Source organism: Siniperca chuatsi, linkage group LG8, assembly GCF_020085105.1.
Source record: "Siniperca chuatsi isolate FFG_IHB_CAS linkage group LG8, ASM2008510v1, whole genome shotgun sequence".
NCBI classification, from domain to species: Eukaryota; Metazoa; Chordata; class Actinopteri; order Centrarchiformes; family Sinipercidae; genus Siniperca; species Siniperca chuatsi.
This window is the reverse complement of record NC_058049.1, coordinates 3,940,752-3,961,771: the sequence shown is the minus strand read 5'-3', so window position 1 is coordinate 3,961,771 and position 21,020 is coordinate 3,940,752. Positions and strand designations below refer to the sequence as shown.

At 38.1% G+C, this 21,020-nt stretch overlaps 1 protein-coding gene across 11 annotated transcripts in view; it reads right to left on the bottom strand.

Annotated features, from left to right (window-relative positions):
• Positions 1 to 21,020, bottom strand: part of pde6a (phosphodiesterase 6A, cGMP-specific, rod, alpha) — a 100,410-nt gene that overhangs the window by 64,920 nt on the left and 14,470 nt on the right. For 6 of the 11 annotated variants that reach the window (XM_044205702.1, XM_044205699.1, XM_044205698.1 and 3 more), the window contains 17 exons: positions 20,793 to 20,945; positions 18,721 to 18,810; positions 18,160 to 18,300; positions 16,964 to 17,038; positions 15,688 to 15,752; positions 14,763 to 14,829; positions 11,429 to 11,476; positions 9,117 to 9,266; positions 7,951 to 8,094; positions 7,090 to 7,155; positions 6,679 to 6,825; positions 6,235 to 6,342; positions 5,181 to 5,290; positions 4,314 to 4,401; positions 3,713 to 3,813; positions 2,958 to 3,065; positions 2,804 to 2,867 (listed from right to left, as the gene is read on the bottom strand). In XM_044205702.1, the coding sequence (XP_044061637.1) occupies positions 2,804 to 2,867; positions 2,958 to 3,065; positions 3,713 to 3,813; positions 4,314 to 4,401; positions 5,181 to 5,290; positions 6,235 to 6,342; positions 6,679 to 6,825; positions 7,090 to 7,155; positions 7,951 to 8,094; positions 9,117 to 9,266; positions 11,429 to 11,476; positions 14,763 to 14,829; positions 15,688 to 15,752; positions 16,964 to 17,038; positions 18,160 to 18,300; positions 18,721 to 18,810; positions 20,793 to 20,945 (1,725 nt within the window). Of the gene's footprint in view, positions 1 to 2,803; positions 2,868 to 2,957; positions 3,066 to 3,712; positions 3,814 to 4,313; positions 4,402 to 5,180; positions 5,291 to 6,234; positions 6,343 to 6,678; positions 6,826 to 7,089; positions 7,156 to 7,950; positions 8,095 to 9,116; positions 9,267 to 11,428; positions 11,477 to 14,762; positions 14,830 to 15,467; positions 15,529 to 15,687; positions 15,753 to 16,816; positions 17,039 to 17,136; positions 17,383 to 18,159; positions 18,301 to 18,720; positions 18,811 to 20,792; positions 20,946 to 21,020 lie in introns of those variants that run through there. The other 5 variants (XM_044205707.1, XM_044205706.1, XM_044205705.1 and 2 more) reach the window with 5 other exon arrangements.

The following is a 21,020-nucleotide window of genomic DNA, read 5'->3' as shown; positions in this document are numbered from 1 at the left end:
TTAGAAAGAGTTAGTCATCAAGCCAGTTTTGGGGAACAATTGCCATGAGGCTGGTGCCGCCTGTAGACAGATATTCTATGTGCGTGGGAAGCAGAACTGAGTGAAAAAATAAAATATCAGCCATAAAAATGTCAGTGGAATATCTTATCAAGAATGAAGCAACTCAAGCTTTTGTCTCTCCATAACATCTTAGAGAGGGCTGTCTATCTTCAGTAAAAATCTGAGTGAATTTATCTGTACTTCAGAAGATTTTTTATGTAGGAATCCAACCATCTTATCAACTTAAATCACAAAGTAGAGCTATAATAGAGATTAATTTCACACAAACAGAGAATTACTCGTTAATCAGACACTCTGGTATCGAGTATCTGCAGGTCTCTGCACATGATAGTCACCAAAACGGGAGTTTGGAGGGTTTATGACAGCTACAATATGTTACCGCTGTATTCAGGGTGGAATTTGCCTTTAAAAGGGAAGACTTAGTCATCAAACTACTTTTGGAGCACAATTCGCAGGAGGGCGTACAATGCTGTAGATAGATATCCTGACAGTGTGTGTGGGTTGTAGAGCTGACTCACCAGGTGCAGACAAAGGTGAAATCGAACCAGAAAAAAATAAAAAAAATCTGCCAAAAAATGGGGAATATCCTAATTGGCAGTGGTTGTGCAATGCAGGAGGAGTAAAAGAACTGTTCTGAGGTCATATACAACTTGTTTTCTTATCAATTAATATATAATAAAAATAATGCTGATGTTTGCAATAACAACACTTGGTATGGAAATAATTATTCTTTCAGTTTGATATGACGAGATGTTCTATTCTATATCAGCTTGCATACTTGCTCATAACGTAGTTTAGAGTTAGTACAGTAGATTAATTACAGTTTGATGTCATGTACCTGACATACAACTGTAATAGACAAACATTTTGATTATGGGAGCCGGGAGGTGGAGGTGAGGGAGTTTTGTGAAGAAAAAGGTTGGTGGTTTGAATCCCAAAATTAACTAAAAAGGTGAATGGGAAAAAAAAAGATTTATGATGTAGCAAAGTGCCTGAAAACTTAAAAAGGGATGCACCATCCTATTTTTGTGGCAGACTGTTATGACTGATGACATTTTCCGCAACAAAAGTTGTCAACTAAATCATATTTTGGTTAGCGTAGAGGTCTACTGTAACAGGCTGTTTGGGGTTCATTAACTTAACAACAATATTCATGAGTCACTATGCTAATTGATGATAGTATAGCTAACCCTACCAACTCCCTTGACATACTGTATCCACCACATTGAGCTGTAAACAAGCACAATTCTGACCCCAAACTGTAAAAGTAAATACTAAAATTCATCAGCTTTTCCAGACATCACACAACATCAAAAAGTTGGTGAAGCCATGAGAAGCAGCCTACCAGGTCCATGCTTCTTTAACTGCAAAACAATTCCCAAGACTGGGCAATACGGCTTTCAGTTTTTACTTTAAATCCTACCATTTTAATATGGGAAAAATATGTGATATTCAATCTGTAATAATCTGTTCAAATTCAAAATTCTAAGTGTATAAGCACAACAGGCTGTGCCTTGGAGGGCATTCCTAAATTGTACTATCCGTCTGAGCCATTGCAGGCCCTGCTGCCCACAGTAAACTACACTATTGTTCTCTTTGCGAATGCAAAATAGAGAAAATTAGCTAGCCATGCTGGACGGATAATCATGAAAACTAAACCATCTGAGAAGTAATGTCCGTGAGCATTTTGGATTCAAGAAGTTAGATAGAAAAATTGTGGATAATGGTAAGGCTTGCTTGCGAACATTGTAAAATGTATGAGTAATTTTACCAAGTGGAGTTATTTTCTGAAAGGTGAATGAGCCTGGCAGAAACAAAAAGTAAAATATCTACTTTAATGATGCATGCTCTAACAGCACACAGTGCTCCGTCTCATTTCATGTCTAGATCGGTCATTCCTAACATTTATAGCTTGTGACCCCTCATTACAGGTTGATTAAAAGGTCTAGGGTGATATTTTTCCCTCTCAAATCATTTAATTTGAATAATTTTTAGAGACCCGAGGAGATAAAATTATTCACCAGCACATATACAGATTGGAGGCAGAAATAAGTCTTTTCCCGCCTGCTTATTCTGTTAATAATCTCCCAAGTCTTCAAATTTATTTGGTAAGTCCATGGGGGGGTCCCAACCCCCAGGCTGGGAACCACTGTCCAAGAAACATAACAGATTATTATCTTTAGTTTTTCTGTCAACACATGTTGCATCAAACTCTTCACCAGCACTCGCCAGCTGTGCTTTAAATTACCATTACTGGTTTTATTATGGGTTCTATGTTGATGCAATTGCTATGAGTTTGTGTGTGTGTATAAGAATGTAAAGCAGGCATTACTGAAAAAGACCATATGTTCCCAGTCTATTGCAGACAAATAAAGGTAAAAAATTACCCTCCAGCAGCGGCTGTCGCACAGCCAGAGATGCTTCCTATTCAAATTGATATGCCGGTGTGTGCAGGCTCAGTGGCAATGTGTATATTACATAGTTAACTGAAATAAAATGCTGAGCCTGCCAGGCGGTGATGAGGGGAATGAAAAGCACCAAGTTGCTTTTGATGCATGAGGCCATCAGGAGAGAAATGGCAGTGCTGACAAAATGTCATTCTGTGTCTACTTTATCATTGGTTCCCCTCTCCTGGAGCCTGTGTACCAGTGTGTCTTATTACTGTGAACGGCTGGAGTGCCACTTTACAAATGCTACTGTGAAAATGAAAATGACCTTGTGTAGAGTTCACACAGGTGTTTACCTTGCTCTGAACCTCCCACGGTTTGGCAATGGCAGACAGGTCACAAGCAGTCATCATCATGGCCCTAGAAACACAACACATGACAGATCTGTATGTCTGTATATATCTGTTGGTACCTGCCTTTGTGTGTGTGTGTGTGTGTGTTTGTGCCTACATGACAATCTCTTTGCGTGTGGTCTCCAGCATCATGTACTTGGTCCAGTCGTTCCAGTTCTCGTAGGTCTTGGACTGGTCCACGATCTTCTGGAACATCGTCCTCTTCCTGCACAGAAACAAAACAGTGCTCCAATACTTAGTCTTGTCCATATTTATCTCATGTGCTTTACAAGACATTAGTGATACAGTCTCTTACAGATGTCTTTGCATCCTTCACTTGATGTTGCATCACCCTACTCTGCTCGTTTTGTCAACACTATTTTGAAGAGGGCGGTGGGGCAAATTCCAACAACTCCTCCAGGTTTTGCTGTGTATTGGGGCTGGACAATGGGGGTGCTTGGTTACTGTACAAACTGCAGGAGGTGTTTCTGATAATAAAAAGGTATGAGCATTAACGTGTCTTATTCAGTTTTGGTCCTTTTTCCAACACATGAAAACATCTCTTATCTATTTTTGTCTGTAATCCACTTTTTCTGTGGTTAACTAGTTTATTAATTAATTGTTGCCTTTTCAAAATCTATTTAGATTATGAAGTCAGTTTTTAGCATAATTTAAATGAAAATATAAACAATGACACTAAACAATATGAAATGACTATTAAATATGCCACTCAACAATCAAATGCCATTATTCTGTCTTAAATTGCTGACTATATAGCATTTACAGCAGTGGGATTATGTACGGACAGACCGAGTTACAATTTGTTAAATAATAAATAGCTGTGTTCGTGTATTTGTATGCTGTTGTACTGACTTGAAGTAGAGAGCCAGGTCAGTGGCGATAATAGCAATGTCCATGAGGTGGATGACAGTGTCGTGCTGACGGCGGTTCAGATTCTGATAAATGTTCAAACCCTGAAACACAAGAGAAAGTATAAAAAGCCACTTCAAAGAACGACATGAATGAGAAAACTCAAACAGGCCTTCTCTGATGAGAAACAGAAATTAGTTGTGACAAAAAGTTGGAAAAGATAAATACAGAACACAGAAAGCTGGTTTCTGAATTTTCTGTCTATATTCAAAACTAAATGGGTATGTACCACTGTACTGGATAGTAAAATATTATTCACAACAACTGCAGCTCCCATAAGCAAGGCAAGACTTGTGGGAAAAATTGCTGAATGGTGGGAAAATAATTAATTTTAATTTCATTTCATTTTTCCTAAGATTGTTTTTTTCTCACTGAGTTACAGAAGCCAGTTGAAGAGAAGCTAGCTAAGAGAGGGGCGGGGCAGTTATATATATTTATTGCAGGACTATTGTAATGCATTGATTTACATTGTACAGGTGTCCAGGTATTAATGTGTGCACCCTTGTATGCATGTACGTGTGTATGTGTCTGTACTGCAGCATACTTCATCTCTCAGCAGAGTCTTGCCAAACTCCAGATGGTGTCTTTCCAAGATGGAGGAGCCATGAAGCTTTGCCAGAGGATTACCAGACCTGGAAACACACACACACACACACACACACACACACACACACACAGCATGTTGGGAGGTTACACTGTGATAAATCATGCATGTTAAACCAAGGGTGGGCCTGGCCTGCTGTGTCTGCGGCTAATGGCGGCTCTCATTAGCTCATCCATCAGCAGGTGGAGCAGAGCAGCAGGAGGTGTATCTGGTCAATATCAGCTCATTGATGTTCTCAGTGTTTGACGTTACCTTCACCTAAAGAGCTGAGGTCAGCTCGTCTGTACGCAGGAGGAGTGGCTGCTGTCACTTTGAGTCAATTAAACGGTCTGAGAACAAGTCAGAAACAGTCAGATTTCCAAAATGAGAGAACGAAATTGGGTCATGGCAGCAGTAAGTAATAAATAAAACTGTATTTTTAATTGATCTCTACTCGCTCTCTGCCCATTTTACCTAAGTTTATATTCAATTCAAAGTTTAACTTGGATGGGCACAGCAAGTCCTCCAATTAGACTTCATTTTGTTTGAAAATGTGACTGCACTTGTGAGCTACTACTACATACTGTACATGTATTGTATTGTGTAGGCTCTTTGTTTAAAACTACTTGTTACTTAACTGGTCTCTTTTTTCCTCAGCAACCTTTATGTTTTCGTTTCTCAAACCCTGACAGTCAAGCTCACTCAAATCACTAGTTACTTCTAACATTACTAGTTACCTCTAAAAAGGTCAGTGTGTCAGAAACAACTTTTAAAAACAACAACAACAAAAATACAAAATCAAATCCCACTTCCCCCTTTAGCTCTTACTTCATCTGGTAGAGGTTGTTGGTTCCTCTGTGGTCAATATCGTGGCAGAAGCCAGCGGTCACCATGGCCATACACTCCAGGTCTGTGTAGTAACGCTTCAGATCACCTGTCTAAGAACACAAACAAGTCACAAAGACACAAACAAAAACACAAAGAAAGGAGATAGTGTATTTATAGGGTCAATTGTACACAGGCAAGTAGGTAGAAATTCATGATTCATTGAGTTATATACACAAATATTATCACATATCAAACTTTATTTGTATAGCACTTTTTATACAAACAAGAAGTGGCACAAAGTGCTTCACACAATAAAACAATCGAACAATTACCCCCACCCAAAGTCCTTCATCTAGAAATAGATGAAAACTCAAAATAATAAGTCCTTATCCAGAAATAGACAAAAAGACCAAATAATAAAATCCTTCATCCAAAAATAGATAAAAACTCAAAATAATAAGATATAGTAGTAAAACAGATTAAAAATGTATAAATAGATAGACAAATAAATAGGTAAAGTTCAATTAAAAGCCAGACTAAAAAAGTAGGTCTCGAGCTTGCTTTTAAAAATATCAACATATGCATGCCATGGCAGCCCACAAACAAATGCAGGCATTTACACTGGTTAAAAATACACGCACACACACACACACACACAGGTTGACCGGGTTTCCCAGTAGGGGCTGTATGTATATAAACACTAATGACACTCACTGGTTTTCTTATTAATGACCAGTTCAAGCAACAATGACTCACTTTTTATTTACAGATACACTTCATTATCTCAAACATACATATAAACACCAATAAGCATCATCACATATACAGTACATCCCAGATGACTATACAAGGAATGAAAGAGGAGGAGGAAGAATGTTTATTACTTTGAATCAGAGAGGAGGAGGAACGGGAAAGATGAGGAGATGAGGAGGAGGAGAAGAGTGGGGGAGAAAAGATTGAGAGCAGGAGGTGACGGATTGATGAGTACTTAGGGAGAAGTGGAAGATGGAAGCAGAGAGGGGTGGAAGAGTCAATCAGTTTGTGTGTGTCTCACCATCAGCAGGGTGAACATGGTCTGTCCGACGTTGAAACCGTGTCTCCAGTTGTGGTAGGTGATCCTCCTGTAGCCTTTACTGAGTGAGTACATGAACCTCACCAGGACCTGCAGAACACACACAGTTTTCTGCTTTTACCTTCCGTTTACATAAAAACTGGAACATAAACAACCAATAATGCAAAGTTCTGCTGAATACTTTCACTTTTTTCCCCTGTATCCTCACAAACTGGTCTCAATCTACTGGCACTTTTTTGTCAGAGCATCAGAATAATACATTGCAAAACTTAAGACATGAGCTTCAAACTTTATGAATCTTAACCAGTTTGACATTGTAGCTCTTTGGGATGTATAGCACAGAAATTAATTTTGCAAAAATTAGAAAAATATGAACAGCACGCCTGCCAACTAACTCACAAATTAATTAACTAACCAACCACCCACCTCTCTGGGAATGTGAAACTTGTCCACCACTTTCAGTTCGTAGTACATCTTGATGCCGCATTTAACTAGGTCCAGTTCACTGTGTTCAAAGTCACAGAAGTGAAACTCGAAGATCTCAGATTTCTTAGAATTTGGCAAGACCTCTGACTGTGGACAGAGATGGACAAAAGTACATAAATATATATAAATTTATGCTATAGATTTTTGTAATCATTTAGTCATGGCTTAGTGTGTGTATAGTGTGAATATTGTCACATGTAGAATATCTTTTATTAAAGCACAGAACTGTCCCATAGTGAGGTGAAAAGTGGAAAAATGAGAAACCTTAAAATATAATCAAGGTTTAATCTGTTTAATCTCATTTTGTGGAATCTCCTGAACCACAAGTTGGATGTTTTTTTTTTTCTTTACCAGAATCTCTTGGAGCTCCTCCTCCTCGCACTCATCCGGTTCCTTCCCCCATCTCTCCCTGGTGTTCTGGGGAAACACACATCATCAACGCTCACCTTGGATGAAACGGTTCAGCATCAATCAACTGACTCCTGATCTAAGGTCAAAGCAGGTCACCTCTCTGCTTTTGTTCTCTGTCTCGCTCCCTGTCCACTGATAAATCACCTCATAGAAAATCTGACAGCTTATTTCAGTTTAGAAACGATGCTCACCTTTCTGTTTATATCATGCACATCAACCGACTGGTTTGCAACTGACTGGTTTTGTTTTGTTTAGCACAAATATCGAAGGATAAAGCAAGGCACTAACTTTGTAGGGTTGGGAATTCCATTCCGGTGTAAAACACGTTCTTCATCACATCCTTTAATTTCTATTTATTTTCAACTAAATCCTACTTCCCCTCATTTCAACATTAAAACAACTATTAAAATGTTCCATTCAAGACGTTACTTTGGAAATTTTAATCAAAAAGATGAACATCAGATTTAACTGGACAAAACTAGTTAGTAGTAACTAAAGTACAAACGTCTAGCTACAAACCACTGTCAAAATGTGCTATTGTAGTCAAACAATTAATATTTTCTTCCATGTCCCATTACCAACTAGTTTTGCATTAACATTTTCATTTCTTTAATTCATATGGGACATGAGATATGCCTCTTGTCATTATAGCCACGTTTACATATTTTAGGAAACTCAAGGGGCTAAGTAAAGAAAAGAATAAAATATCTGACTTTTAGCCTTAAACATTTTGGTGATATATAATATTTATCCTTGTAGTAGTTGATTTGGTAGAGAACTCTTTTCTGCATTTATACTAACCAGAACGTGCTGGATTTCATCCTTGCGACATTTCACGTGGTACATCACCATGTCCTGGAAGATGTCCTTCCTGTTCTCCAGCTTGTTCAATTTGTCGTAGGTGTCAGGGTTGAGCATCGACCAGCCCAGGAACTGGGTAAGAGACTGGACACAGTGTGAGTGAGTGAGTGAGAGTGAGAGAGAGAGAGAGAGAGAGAGAGAGAGAGAGAGAGAGAGAGAGAGAGAGCCTAATACTGGTGGCAGGTGTGTTAAAAAAAATTTTAATAAAAAAAAAGCAGGTGGCACTCTCTTCTTTTTGTTCAGCCACAGTGGCCATCACTGCTCAAGCTAACTGCCTTCTTTAGTCCAAAACCAATTGAAAACACAAGTGCATCACTTCCTGTCAGTGGTTGCATTTAAAACTTTAATAAAGTATACAGCAGTATTATCAGAAAAATTTACTAAGTATTAAAAGTAAAAGTACTGTTATGACCTATTAATACTGGTGAATTAACATGTAAGCAGCATTTTAACATTGCAACACTGAGGTGAAGCTAAGTTTTACTACTTTATATCCTGTTGGGTAGCATAATCTATAACAATTCATTGTATATTATATGTTGATTATATGTTTTGTATGTAAAATATTAATCTGCAAAGTAACTAATAACTATAGGTGCCAAATAAATATATGGAGCAAAAAGTACAACATTTCCTACTGAAATATTCTAGAGTAACATTATAAATTTGCATTATATGTAAAGGCTCAAGGAAAGTACAAGTACCTCAAAATTGTACTTGAGTAAATGTACTTAATTACTTTCCACCACTGTCAGTTTGTTTGGCAGATGTTACCACACACTATTTGTTAAAACATCAAATCTAAAAGCTTTCTGAAGTGGATTTTGGTCAAAACACTTTCGCAGTTGCAGTTAATGAAGAGCAAATCATGTTCAAATGTCAAATTCAAAAAATGTCCTGAAACTACTTTGATTTTAAGGGACAGTTAAAATGATAAAATAAAACTGTCAGTGTATTTTAACTGAATTCTGAGCTGTGAGACAGATAGAGAAACTTCAGTTAAAAAGCCTCCAGGTCCAATTATAAATAATGCAGCCGCTCTGAATGGCCTGAGTGTATTTATAAACCAATGACTCAGTGCAGCCACACACACACACAGCCTGTACCTCCATCAGTGTTTCGTCCATTTCATCAAAGGGTTTCCCATCCTTCCTGTTATAGAACGTGGCCACACCCACTATCTCTTCTTTCTTGTTGACAATTGGCAGAGACAGGACGTTCTTAATGGTCCAGCCGGATTCATCCAGAGGCTCTTTCTGTGCATGTACACACACACACAGTACAACATGCATTATTTCATGACTATAAGAATATGCTTCATCTGCATTTTTACTTTGATATGTTTAAGACCTTTTTTTTCCCTATTTTCCTATCACTATTTTTTTCTGACAGTTCTTTCATCATGATTATAATAAGGAAATAATGTGACCTTCTACTTTCAGGGGATATGTGAGGGAATCAATAATTCACCTGCTCACTGCCCCTAAAATCTGAACATCCTGCAGCAGCAGTTGTTTTTAAAATGGGCCCTTGGTGATCTACTGCTGCAGCTTCATCACAGAGTGGAAATGTTTAGAAACAACAAAACAGGATTTGCTTGGATTACCTGTCAAGAGCCAAATGAAAACCCTTCACTGGAAAACAGTGTAGCTTAACAAAACTGAGTGAAAGCTACCATGTAGAAAAAACTTCAGAAGTTGTATGTCTCTTCATCTTGGATATCTGGCCAAACAAGCTGAGTTATACTCAGCAATTAAATGCAGATGATGATGAGTGTTTCAGCGATATCAAACCTCCAGTGCATTTCATACAAATGCAGTTTGTAAGTGCTTTACAAGGTAATACAAAGCAACACAAAGAGCAACAGAAAAGAAGGAAAACAGATCTGAAAAATAAACACAAAGATTGGAAGCCTCTTTTGAGAGGGACCATTTTGCACCAGTGTTGAGTGGTCATACACAAACAGATTGCACACAGTGTGTCCCAAATCCATTCTACACAGACTCTAAGCAGGTTTTGAGCATATAGTGTGTTCACACTGGAAAAGTGACTAAATGATACTGCCATTTTTTTGTGTGCTTGCTCATGAGACAACCCATCATCACAAAATAACTCCTGCGTCCCTATGAACCTCAGACTGAGATTAAACTGTGTAAGAGAAGAGGTGGATTTTCACGTTAACATTCAGACACTAATTATCAGCAGTGCAGAACCAGGATCGATCGAAACAGAGTATAATAACGATAAATACAATGGTCCCTTTATAGCCCTCAGGAAACTAATTTAAGCTAAGGAAAGAAGAGAATGAGGAACATATTTATTCAGTGAGGACAGTATGGTAGAATCCTTCCTTATGATTGTTCCCTGGTGGTCTCTTATGGTACACGAGAGCCCATTGTATAGCTAAGTTAGTTTTTTAGTAAGTTTTTTCAACATATACTCTCAGTTCTATTTTATTCACATCACTCAAGAGTAAAGGCTCACACATTGTGCAATTACTGTAATCTGACTGCAAAATGCTAATGTCATCTATTGCTTTATAAATAATCTGATTACAGATAATGAGCAAAATTGCTCTCGTCTCACAGCAACTGGTGTTAATGTCCAACGTGAAGTCAGGCGGTACTGAATGTATTCTTTCCTGGATAAAAAATGAAAAAATAATATGAATCCAAATAATGTGATACTGGTTGTGAATGATCATATTTGTACCTCACTTTGGACCAAAGCGTCTCCCAAGTTAATTAATGTGAATGTATATTGTAACTATTCATCTTAAGAGTTCATGATTAGTACATTTTCATTTACCTGCAAATTAATCAAATTTGGAAGAAAAGTAGCAAGAGTTTAATAAACTGCAATAAATATACACGTCTATAGAGGACGGAGACATACTGGCAGCTGTGTCAGAAAGCTGAAGCTTAAAAGGGACACTTCACACCAAAATCAAAAATATATATATATATATTCAAAAAATCCAGACATCTCTAGGGTCAATATCTCCAAAACGTGTCAATTCATACCAAACCAATCTAGATGGATAAATAGCACTACAGATGAACTGTCCATTTAAAATTAAACTTGGATTTGGTTTTAAAATTAAGAAAGAAACGTTTTAGCTACTGTACCTTCTTTTCACTGATCAATTATGTAACATATTCTCCAGTACATACATCCTTCATCTTTTCACTGTAAACACAATCAACTATGGTGGCTGACTCGTCAGAGTCATTTGTATAAGAGAGAAGTGTGACTTCTTTCATTTATAAAGTTCATCGTTCTCACAACAAGCAGGAATCATCTCCAGAAAGAAATTAAGCAGATGGACTTTAGTCCCTTAGGTGTTTTACAAAGCTATTTAATATTGTACAATTGTTGTCATTGATTTTGTTTGTATGCCATCTTTAGGCCATCTTACCTGGAAGTTGAAAAAATCATCCTCAGCTGCATTCATTATGTTGCAAATCTGTTGAAAAAGAGAAATAACCGATAACACAGTTGAGGATGATGTGGGGGGGGTTATATTTATATTTATAATATTGATTTTGGTTATAGGAATAATACTTAATCTTTATACTACGAATCTGAAACTGAAATTAATTCCCAGTGTAATCTGTAAAGGTGGGCATTACAAAAATAAGAGGTCGTCAGGTTTAGAAGGAATAAGAGGAGGAGGACATCTTTGCTCTCATGTTCTCACATGAAAAACTCCAACTTTAGCGTTTTAGGTTGAAGGATGTTCATGTTATCTCTGAATCCATTAAAAACCCCTTGTGTCGCATCCAAAACCATTAGTGTCAATCTGACATGTCTTTTTCCCCTCAATTTATGAAAAGGTGGCTCTGTGGAGAAATTAAGTTTTCACCTCTTACATGATGTAGAAAATGGAAAAAGGAGCAGAAGAGGGAGGAAAGATGATGTAGAGTTGAAAAATGGCAAGCGCCACAGACAATGAACGGACAGGACAGGAGGAGGACAGACGGGATGAAGCAGAAGGAGGGATAGATAGATGAGCGACGGCAGGCTCAGCGGTTTGAGAAAAGCACACTGTGATTAATTACAACGGCTGCACAAATTGCAATTATACATCATAGCAGCGTGTGGCTGAGCACTTTTCATTTCCACAACTGTGTGCACACTGACAACTGTGTAATAAGGCCTAATGGCGTTCTGCTCGTCTGACCACCTGCAGCTTCCAGTGAAGATATTTTGAAATAAAGATATTTTAAAAAGGACACTGGTTTTACATGGACTCCTGAACAGCAGAAAAGAAAGTCGTTCTCTAAAAGTCAGAGTGAGAAATGAGGAGGAGAACTTTGTTCCAAGCTAAAGGTTTAGGTTGAATCCAGCCACACTCACTGATTTTGAAAACATATTCATTCATTCAAATACTGCTGCATTTTAAAAGACTTGTGCCTGTAAGCTATTCTTGGGCAATTAGGTATTAAGATGAGCTGTCCCAAAGATATGAATATAACTGAATGGATCTACTAAAAACAATGTCATGATCCTTAATCTCACCATGTAATGTCCATATATATATATATATATATATATATACACACGCTAGATCTGACAAGATACACCAAAGTAATATTTGCTCCATAGCTCCATAAACCAAATGCTTAGTTTAAGATATTAGATTGGAGATGGTTTAGTTTTGGAAACTGTAAAGATGAGCATGGTCAAATCGATAGCGCTGCCTGAAAGGAGAAGTTCTATGGAAACAAAGTCCTCCTCACTGTAGTTACAAAGAAGCTGGTGTGTGGCGATTAAGCCTTAATTTGCATTTGACTTTGAATCATAAAAGTGATTCTAAATTGGATTATCTTTATGTAGAAACCTATGGTGATTGGTGAAATTGCCAAGCAATTTTCCAAACTGCCTGTCCTTTTGTAGAGTTTTCCCAGATATTGCAAGAATTGGTTGAATATGCCTTATATCCTGTCTACACAGGAGGTGTTTCAGCTGCGTTCTTCAGTCGTCCTTCTCACACACCTCTATTTTAAATCAACACAGCTGTCTACACAGGGCACGTTTGTGGCTGTTGGAGATCTCCACACTTAAAGGACTTGTTGAACTCCCTATAGGTTGTAATTCGGAACATGTTGGACATGAGCAGAGAAGCACAGCTCTGTGTTTATGATTAAAATCTGTAAATTCCTCACACTGACATTTAAAGTCCCAAAAAGACGTCGTGCTGGGATTTCCGTTCCACTTGTTTGATCAAACCTGCTGTAAATTGGCCAAAAAGATCTGACTTGTATCGTCTGCCTTATTGTCAAGACAGGCTGTTGTTATTACTATGCTTAAGTTTATCACTCTCCTGCTGAACAGAGCTGCCACTGTTTGTATTCAACCTGCTCACTGGCCATTCATTCATTATTCATTTGTTGTTTAATTCATACATGTTTAGGCTGCAGGGTGGTCGAGCAGTTGTGAAAGGTCACATGTTCAATACCCCCATCGTCTATCCATGTGACCTGCCAAAGTGTCCATTAACTAATTGTAACTTAAGAATGTAAATGTGACAGCTAGATGCTTTACAAGGTCCAGAGGTTTAAGAGGACCTATCGGCAGAAATGGAATATAATATCTATAAGTACGTTTTCATTAGTGTATAATCACCTGAAAATAAGAATTGTTGTGTTTTCGTTACCTTAGAATAAGACGTTTATATCTACAGAGGGAGCGGGTCCGCTTCCACGGAGGTGGCCATGTTGCACCGCAATGTTTCTACAGTAGCCCAGAACGGACAAACCAAACACCGGCTCTAGATAGGGCCTTTCGCGTTTTTCGCTACTATTGTGGCCACCGTAGTTTCTCCAACACGCTTGGAACAAGAGGGTGAGGTGAGCGGTATTCAAATGGTTGCAAACTGCAATTTCACCACTAGATGCCACTAAATCCTCCACACCGGACCTTTAACTTTAAATCTGATTATACTCCTTGACCTTATTTGGTCTGATGTGGGGTCTTTGAGGACTGAATGTTTTCTGCATATCTTGGTGTGTTACCGCCACCTGTTGAGTGGACTAGAGGAATAGTGAGACACCATTAGTAGGACTGCGTATCGTGTCACCCACAAAAACAAAACGGGGACCCACTTATAGAAAAACAGCTCCATAACACTACTAGAGGTCTGAAACTCCACAGCGAACATTTAAAGATGACATGGAAACTCCCTGCACAAGCTACTTTAATTTACATGAAGCAGAAGCCAATTTAACGTCAATCTAAAACTGCTCTGAATTTTACAAATCAAATCTCAGCAGTCAAAATGTTTCTCTGAGTTTTATCAAAGCCTGTTTCTGTGCAGTGCCATACATGAGCCAATGTTGTCAGTGCCACGGAATAAAAGTGAAATATATTTTCGCTGACAATTTGTTGGACTTGTGCATGTTGTGGTGGGTGGTTTGACTTTCAAACAGCATGGTGAGAAGTATGGTTGTAGAGTTCAGGTTTGATACCTGAAACATTACAAGTTGTACAAATGGGAAATGTTTGGCGTTTTATTTTGCGCTCTTCAAAGATGAATTAATGCAATGTTATCGAGTGAGAAACATGTAAAAATGTAGCGTGAAACTCATGATGCTGCCAGATAATTCTGTCATGGTGCGATCATGTTCTTGTGACACAAACTGGATTTCAGAGTTTATGCTAATTTCACAACATTGTGTGAGATTTGTTCAAAATCTTAGAGCAACCTTGAAATAAAGGAACAGGAGGTCTCAAGAAAAACAGACACTGACCAGTCCAGTCTCTGCTACGTAGGTTGGTAAACCGCTAACCAAGACCCAGTGATCTGCCGGAGGACTCCTGAGGATGAACAGAACATGACAAGCAGAAAATTCAATTATTATAATAACCGTCTTTAGCGACAACACGAAAACAAAATAATCATGTATATTACTTTCCTATTTAGTGTTAATATAAATTTGACTCTGTCAGGGTGAAATAAATGTTATCTAAAATCATTAAAATCAAATAATGCATAAACAACTTTCAATTTTCATAGGTGAGATTATTCTGCGCTGAAATGTTTGGACAGTAGTTATTACTGTTTACAAGAGCAGCAATGCTGGTATATAGAATAAATAATAGAAAAAGAACACAGGATCAGAATGTCACTGACTTGTAAGAAAAATAAAATGACCCTATGCAACACTACGCCTGGCCTCAGAAGTTATCTTTTTTAATCTTTTATTAAATCAATATAAATCATGTTTGCTTTTGTCAGGAGGAAGATATGACATTAGTTTCCTGTTATCTTCTCTCTGATAACCACTCTCCAAACACCTTATATGTGCCCTGTGGAGTTTTTTTGTAAACAAACAAAAGTTGTGTTTACATCCAGTGTTACTCACCAAAACGCATTGTGTGAATCATAAAACATTGGCAAAGCTGATTTTTTATTTTTTTTTAAACCTGCATTGTTTACATCCATGTTTACTTGCCGTCTTCTTCTTCCCTGCCTTTGTTGGTGCATTGCTTTGTTTCTTGGCATGTTACGGCCCCCTGTAGATCAGTGTAATAGTAGTGCATCACCAAATGCATGTCCACATGCACAAGAACAAACAAAACCGGGACTAACACTTTAAAAAAAAAAAAACTTCATAGCGCGACTAATGGTCAAAAACTCCACAGGGTGCCTTTAAACTCTCTGTTGGGACTTACGGTATGACTTTGATGTCCTCTTTGCCATGTAGGATGTAGTCAATCAGTTTGTAGAAGATAATTTCCTTGAGAAGACACACAACATAAAAATTAGACATTACATTGTATGGAGAAGATATTTAAAGTGAAAATCTGTTTGGTCCTTTTAAATGCTCCCAACACGGGGAAGTTAAGAGTAGCACGTCATGTTGCATGACAATATTGACTCTTGATTAAGGGGAGACAAAATTTTAAATAGTAACAGTTGTTTACTGTAAATGTCCCATTGTCCAAGTTCACTATCTAAAAGTATACGGAGACACTCATTTATATAGAATCATGACAAAAAAATCTTAACTCAAGGTCCAGGTTTGCTCAGTTGTGAAATACTGATTGATGTCTGTGAAAACTCCACCCGCTGATAAAAACCATGAGATGCGGTTGAAAGTTCCAAAAAAGCTAGTAAGTGAACTTTGGTGTTAACTATAACTATTTCCAAGGTCAAGAATGAACTTTCACCCTAATCCATACAGAAGTACTTTGTATAAATATAAAGGTAGTCAGTAAATAGATTGATAGAATTATTGTTCTTAAAAGCAAACTCAAGTTGTAGCAGCTTTAGTAATACTAGTATTAGTAGCGATAGAGCCGCATTTTATGAGAAATTTAAAATTTTTATGCAAAGATAAATATCATGTCACTATTGTAAAATTTTTGTGGACTTAACCCTGATAAAACCTTAACCAAACTTTAGCAAAAATAAATGATCTAATCTTAACCAAAATACTTTAAACTTAACTAGTGGCCCCTGGAGACTGCAATGCCCATTACACTCCATAATGTGAAAGTGGCGTACAGAACAAACAACATACTGATGATTTAGCTGATCTTAGAGCTTTGCCAGTAGTAAGGCTGAAGGCGGAACATCTCAAGTTTGTCTTGAGGGTGGCGCTAGAGAAAAGTCATTGGCCCAGTACAACCAAAAGAGTTTCATAGTCCTGGGCGCATGAATTTGCTCAGCAGATGTTACGGGAATTTGGCCACCAGTTTTTTGACATCTTGGAAAATTTGGCCTGATGGTGATGCAAGAACAAAGGTCAGAGAAACACCAAAAAATAGGATTCATCGTCTGTGTACCGAAAGTACTCACTGCACATGTCATGGAAATTCGGGACGTTACAGGGTACTTCTTGGGAATGCTGATAACAATCTTCAATAGGAGTGTTGGATTTAGCAGGAGCAGTAACAGTAGCAGCAATGGCAGTGGCTGTAGTAGCTGTGGTCAATATTTCCTCACCCTGCCATCAGGAGTTTTGGGTCCATCATATGGTGGAACTTCTCCCATCAGAACTGGCCACAGGTCAAAGAACTCCTACACAAAACAGACAGAGAAAAAACACTGATGATTTAGAGTGAGACAACATAGCCGAGATGGCTTCTTCTGTTGTTTCATTATTTAGATGCACTTACTGTATATTAGAAGTACACCAACACCACGATTCTGCCTGTAAAATGCTAATGCCAGCAGCCTCTTAGGAGTGTGGAATATTTTTTGTTCTGTCTTCACAAAGTGTCCAGTTTCCAAAACACGGGCTCAAAGCTGTGCTACTAGTTTTGTTTATTCTGAAGTTCTTTATTCATGAAATCCAGTGTTGTTACCAGACAGCCATCTGTGTAGGCAGAGAACATGTGTTTGTTCTAAGATAGCAGGTGTTAGGAATCAACTGGCAGCTGCTTGTAATTAGGTGACAGCCACAGCTAATAAGTAGTATTTATGACAACATGTTAGTTATCACAAATACATGGGGATTGAACGACTGATCAGAAGATGGTTTTAAGTATTATTTCTTTGATTTAACACAAGGGATTAAAGAAAACTAGATTGAGTCAGAAAAATTGTGCAGATTAGACAAAGAGACCCCAAAGGAGTTCCTGAAAATATCTCTTCCCAGAAGAGGAGGAGAAAAAACAGTAACAGATCTCATCAAAACTCAGCTGGGATATAAATGATAAAAAACAGCAGTGCATAATTAATAAGCAATGGTTGCACTCGGTTTAAAAGCTGCAAAAGTGTATTGTAATATACAGTGGTTCTTTTTTCCCCAGGATGTCAAGGTTCTTTGTGGCTCATGCTAAATATAAAGTTTTAGAATTTTGTGAAACCAAGCACTGTTGCTGCAGTCGAGCTTGTTATTACATTATTGCTCCACAACCTGTTTTTACATTAAGGTTTAAGTAGTTTGACTACTTAAGCTTAAGCTTTATTTAGGTGACCTGTTTCCTAAATGTGGAAATGAGGGTACATTTCAGGCAACATATTCTGATATTTAAGGGACACTGCAGTGTAAATTTGGAACCTGACAATCTAAAACCATGTAGCACAGCACATCTACAAACAGTGGATGACTGTGCTACTTGCTGACCTCTTTATTAATTGTTTTGTTTGTTCTCCAGCTTATCCCTGACTCTGGGTGTGTATCCATGGTAACCCACCTTGGTCTTAGTCATGTCCAGCAGACCCACAGAGTAACGGTCACAGTTGAGGAAAGCTCTGACTGTGTACAAGGCCTTGTGGAACTGCCTCTCTATGTCTGTCAGCTCTTCAAACACCTTGCTGGCCGACCACAGCAGCACCTGGACAACGGAGTAGAATAAAATACAAGACAACAGTTTCAAAGTTCATGCACACCACAGACCGCAATTTTAACTTGGAAATCCTGCTCCTATCTAACTGTCGCTTCTCTTACTCGCCTCAACCATATTTTTGTTACAGTTTATGCTTTTAGAGTCAGGCCAAATTGAGGCATCTTGTCAAATAGACTTTTTTTCCTTTGTACCACATATTTATGTCATCACGAGTGGAAAAAAATGTGGATCCTGCACCTAAAAAGCCTCAGATTGGAGTCGAGAGGAAAAAAGGTCAGACGTGGGACGCTTTCAGCTACAGTGTGAACACAGCCTGAGAATAAGCTCAAGTTAAATCTTAAAGGAACAAGACTAATTCAGATGCCAAAGGAAAGAGTACATGAAGTGCTGCATGCTCTGCAGCCTCACCTGTCCCCTCCTGGTTTCACAATTGTGCAGGTAGCTCAGGTGGAAAACTCTCAGGATCAGGTTGGCAAAGTTGAGATACTTGTTTAGGATCTGGAAGAAAACAGTACACACTTTCAGCTGCTTCGCATAATACTGAGAAATGGATGCGATTGTGGTTTCTCAGCAAAGGCTTCCATTTTATATAATATGTTAGTCACTTTTACCTTTGTGCCATCAGTCAGAGCAGGTAACACATTTGAAACGGCAGATATCTCATTTTGGAGTCAAACATTCCCAATAGTTACATGGTTCAAACTGCCATGTTTCACAAGTAATATTGAACCAAAAGGTAATATCTCCTCTTTCTTGACAATGGTAATGTATAGTTTCTGCGTGGTATTTGGACTGTATGCCACAGAGGGCTTCCAGGTGATGTAACATACCTTCAGGTAGCTACAGTCGAAGTCCACAACTGTTTTGGCAGTGGCTCAGAAAAGCCAATGTGGTCAATGTAATGTAAGGTAAGTGCACACTTGACTTTGTGACAACACATTAGATCACGTTTTTATTGTTTTGGCATTAAGAGATTGCCAGTGATTTTTCTATTTATCTTTCCCTTGTGACTCTTTCATCACAGTGGCCCAGCCCTTTGCACCGACTCTCTCCAAATGTTCTCTGACAGGCGTCTCTTCTGAAAAGTTTTCTCCTTTCAGCTTTCAGAAAGTTAAAGGATTAGAATTGTTAGTTATGATTTGGGAGGCTTTAGATTTGTGTAGCAATATATCAGCTGAGTTTAGGTGACTTGTACAACAGCTGCTACTGCAGGCCAGAGCAGCAGGATGGCTGAGGAAAAAACCCAACACATGGCTGATGGTTTTCTGCAAATACAATGCTAAACTTCAGTCAGATATAAAAATTTGACATTGATGTTGTTTGGGTGTTAAAGTTTATTTGTCAATCTAATTAAATATTTACACAATTCAGGTAGTAGACCATAATAGCATCTGATTTTTTGGTTTTGTCTGTTTATCCATTTATGATTTAGCAGGATGTCTTTCAATGAAATTTTGTGGAAAGTTAGGCCATTGGGTTTTCAATATAGAGAAAGAGCTGATTTTATTGGTGCAAATAGCACCGCATGTATCCATGTGTAAAGCCGATTATAATCCCTGCACAGTGAGGCGCAGAAGCAAAGATCTTTTCTAATTGGATTGCTTGGTTTAAGATGAATCTATCAATATAGCCCATGCCAATTTCTGATTAAACTGTCAGTATTAACTGAATTTGGTCCATGTTTAGATGAGGCCAAAGTAAATGGGATTTCATCTGTATAGGTGGCACTACAGGAACACGATCAATTTAAATTACCATAACTCAGTGGTCAGGAATCTGACTTGAAAATTTTCACAATTTAGCTTACCCCAAAATCTAATATATATATTTTTTTCCTCTTACCTGTAGTGCTCTTCATCCACCTAGATTGTTTTGTTGCCGAGTTTTGGAGATATCGGCCGTAGAGATGTCTGCCTTTTTTTGAATATAATGGAACTATATGGCACTCAGCTTGTGGTGCTCATATATATATATATATATAAATAAAACAATATTTATTAATAATCCACAGATTTGTTGTGAGACTTTCATTTTCATGTAGAGACTATTTTCTTTCTACCAATAGTTCCTACATGAAACTACTCACAACAAGGTCTGTAATATCTCCAAACTAACACTGAACAACAGAAGCTACATCTACATCATATAGTTTTATAGTTTCTTCTATAACAGACCTCATAAACGATTATTGTTTGGCAGACTGAGTTTAATTGTGTTGGATCACTGTCCAGTCAGACAGCCAGTTAGTAACAGAGAAAGTTTGGAGAAGTGACATAAAGCAATGACAAAAGTAAGTAAAGGGAAAATTCATGAAAGGTGAGGGAGATCATATTTTGTTCCTGCACTTGTTTCTTATTTTGAGGCAACTTGAAACTGGTTTAGAAAAGTGCTGTATAAAGCTGAAAACTTCATTTTATCTAAGTGACTGAATCAATGGAGTGTGAGGGTGAACTTCCTGGACAGAGCGTATTAGATGTTACCTCTTCATCCTTTGAGGTGAAGCGCGGACCATCCAACTTGTTGATGGCCATCATGACGGCCACCATGTCTTTACCGTTCATGATGGGGATGGCGAGGACGTTCTTGGTCCGATACTCGGTCAGCTCATCCACAAAGTCGCTGTAATGAGGGCTCTATGTAGAGAAAAGAGAGAGAGAGTATAATTGCCTGCTCTTTGCCTCTGCACCCTTCAAAACTTCCAGACTCAA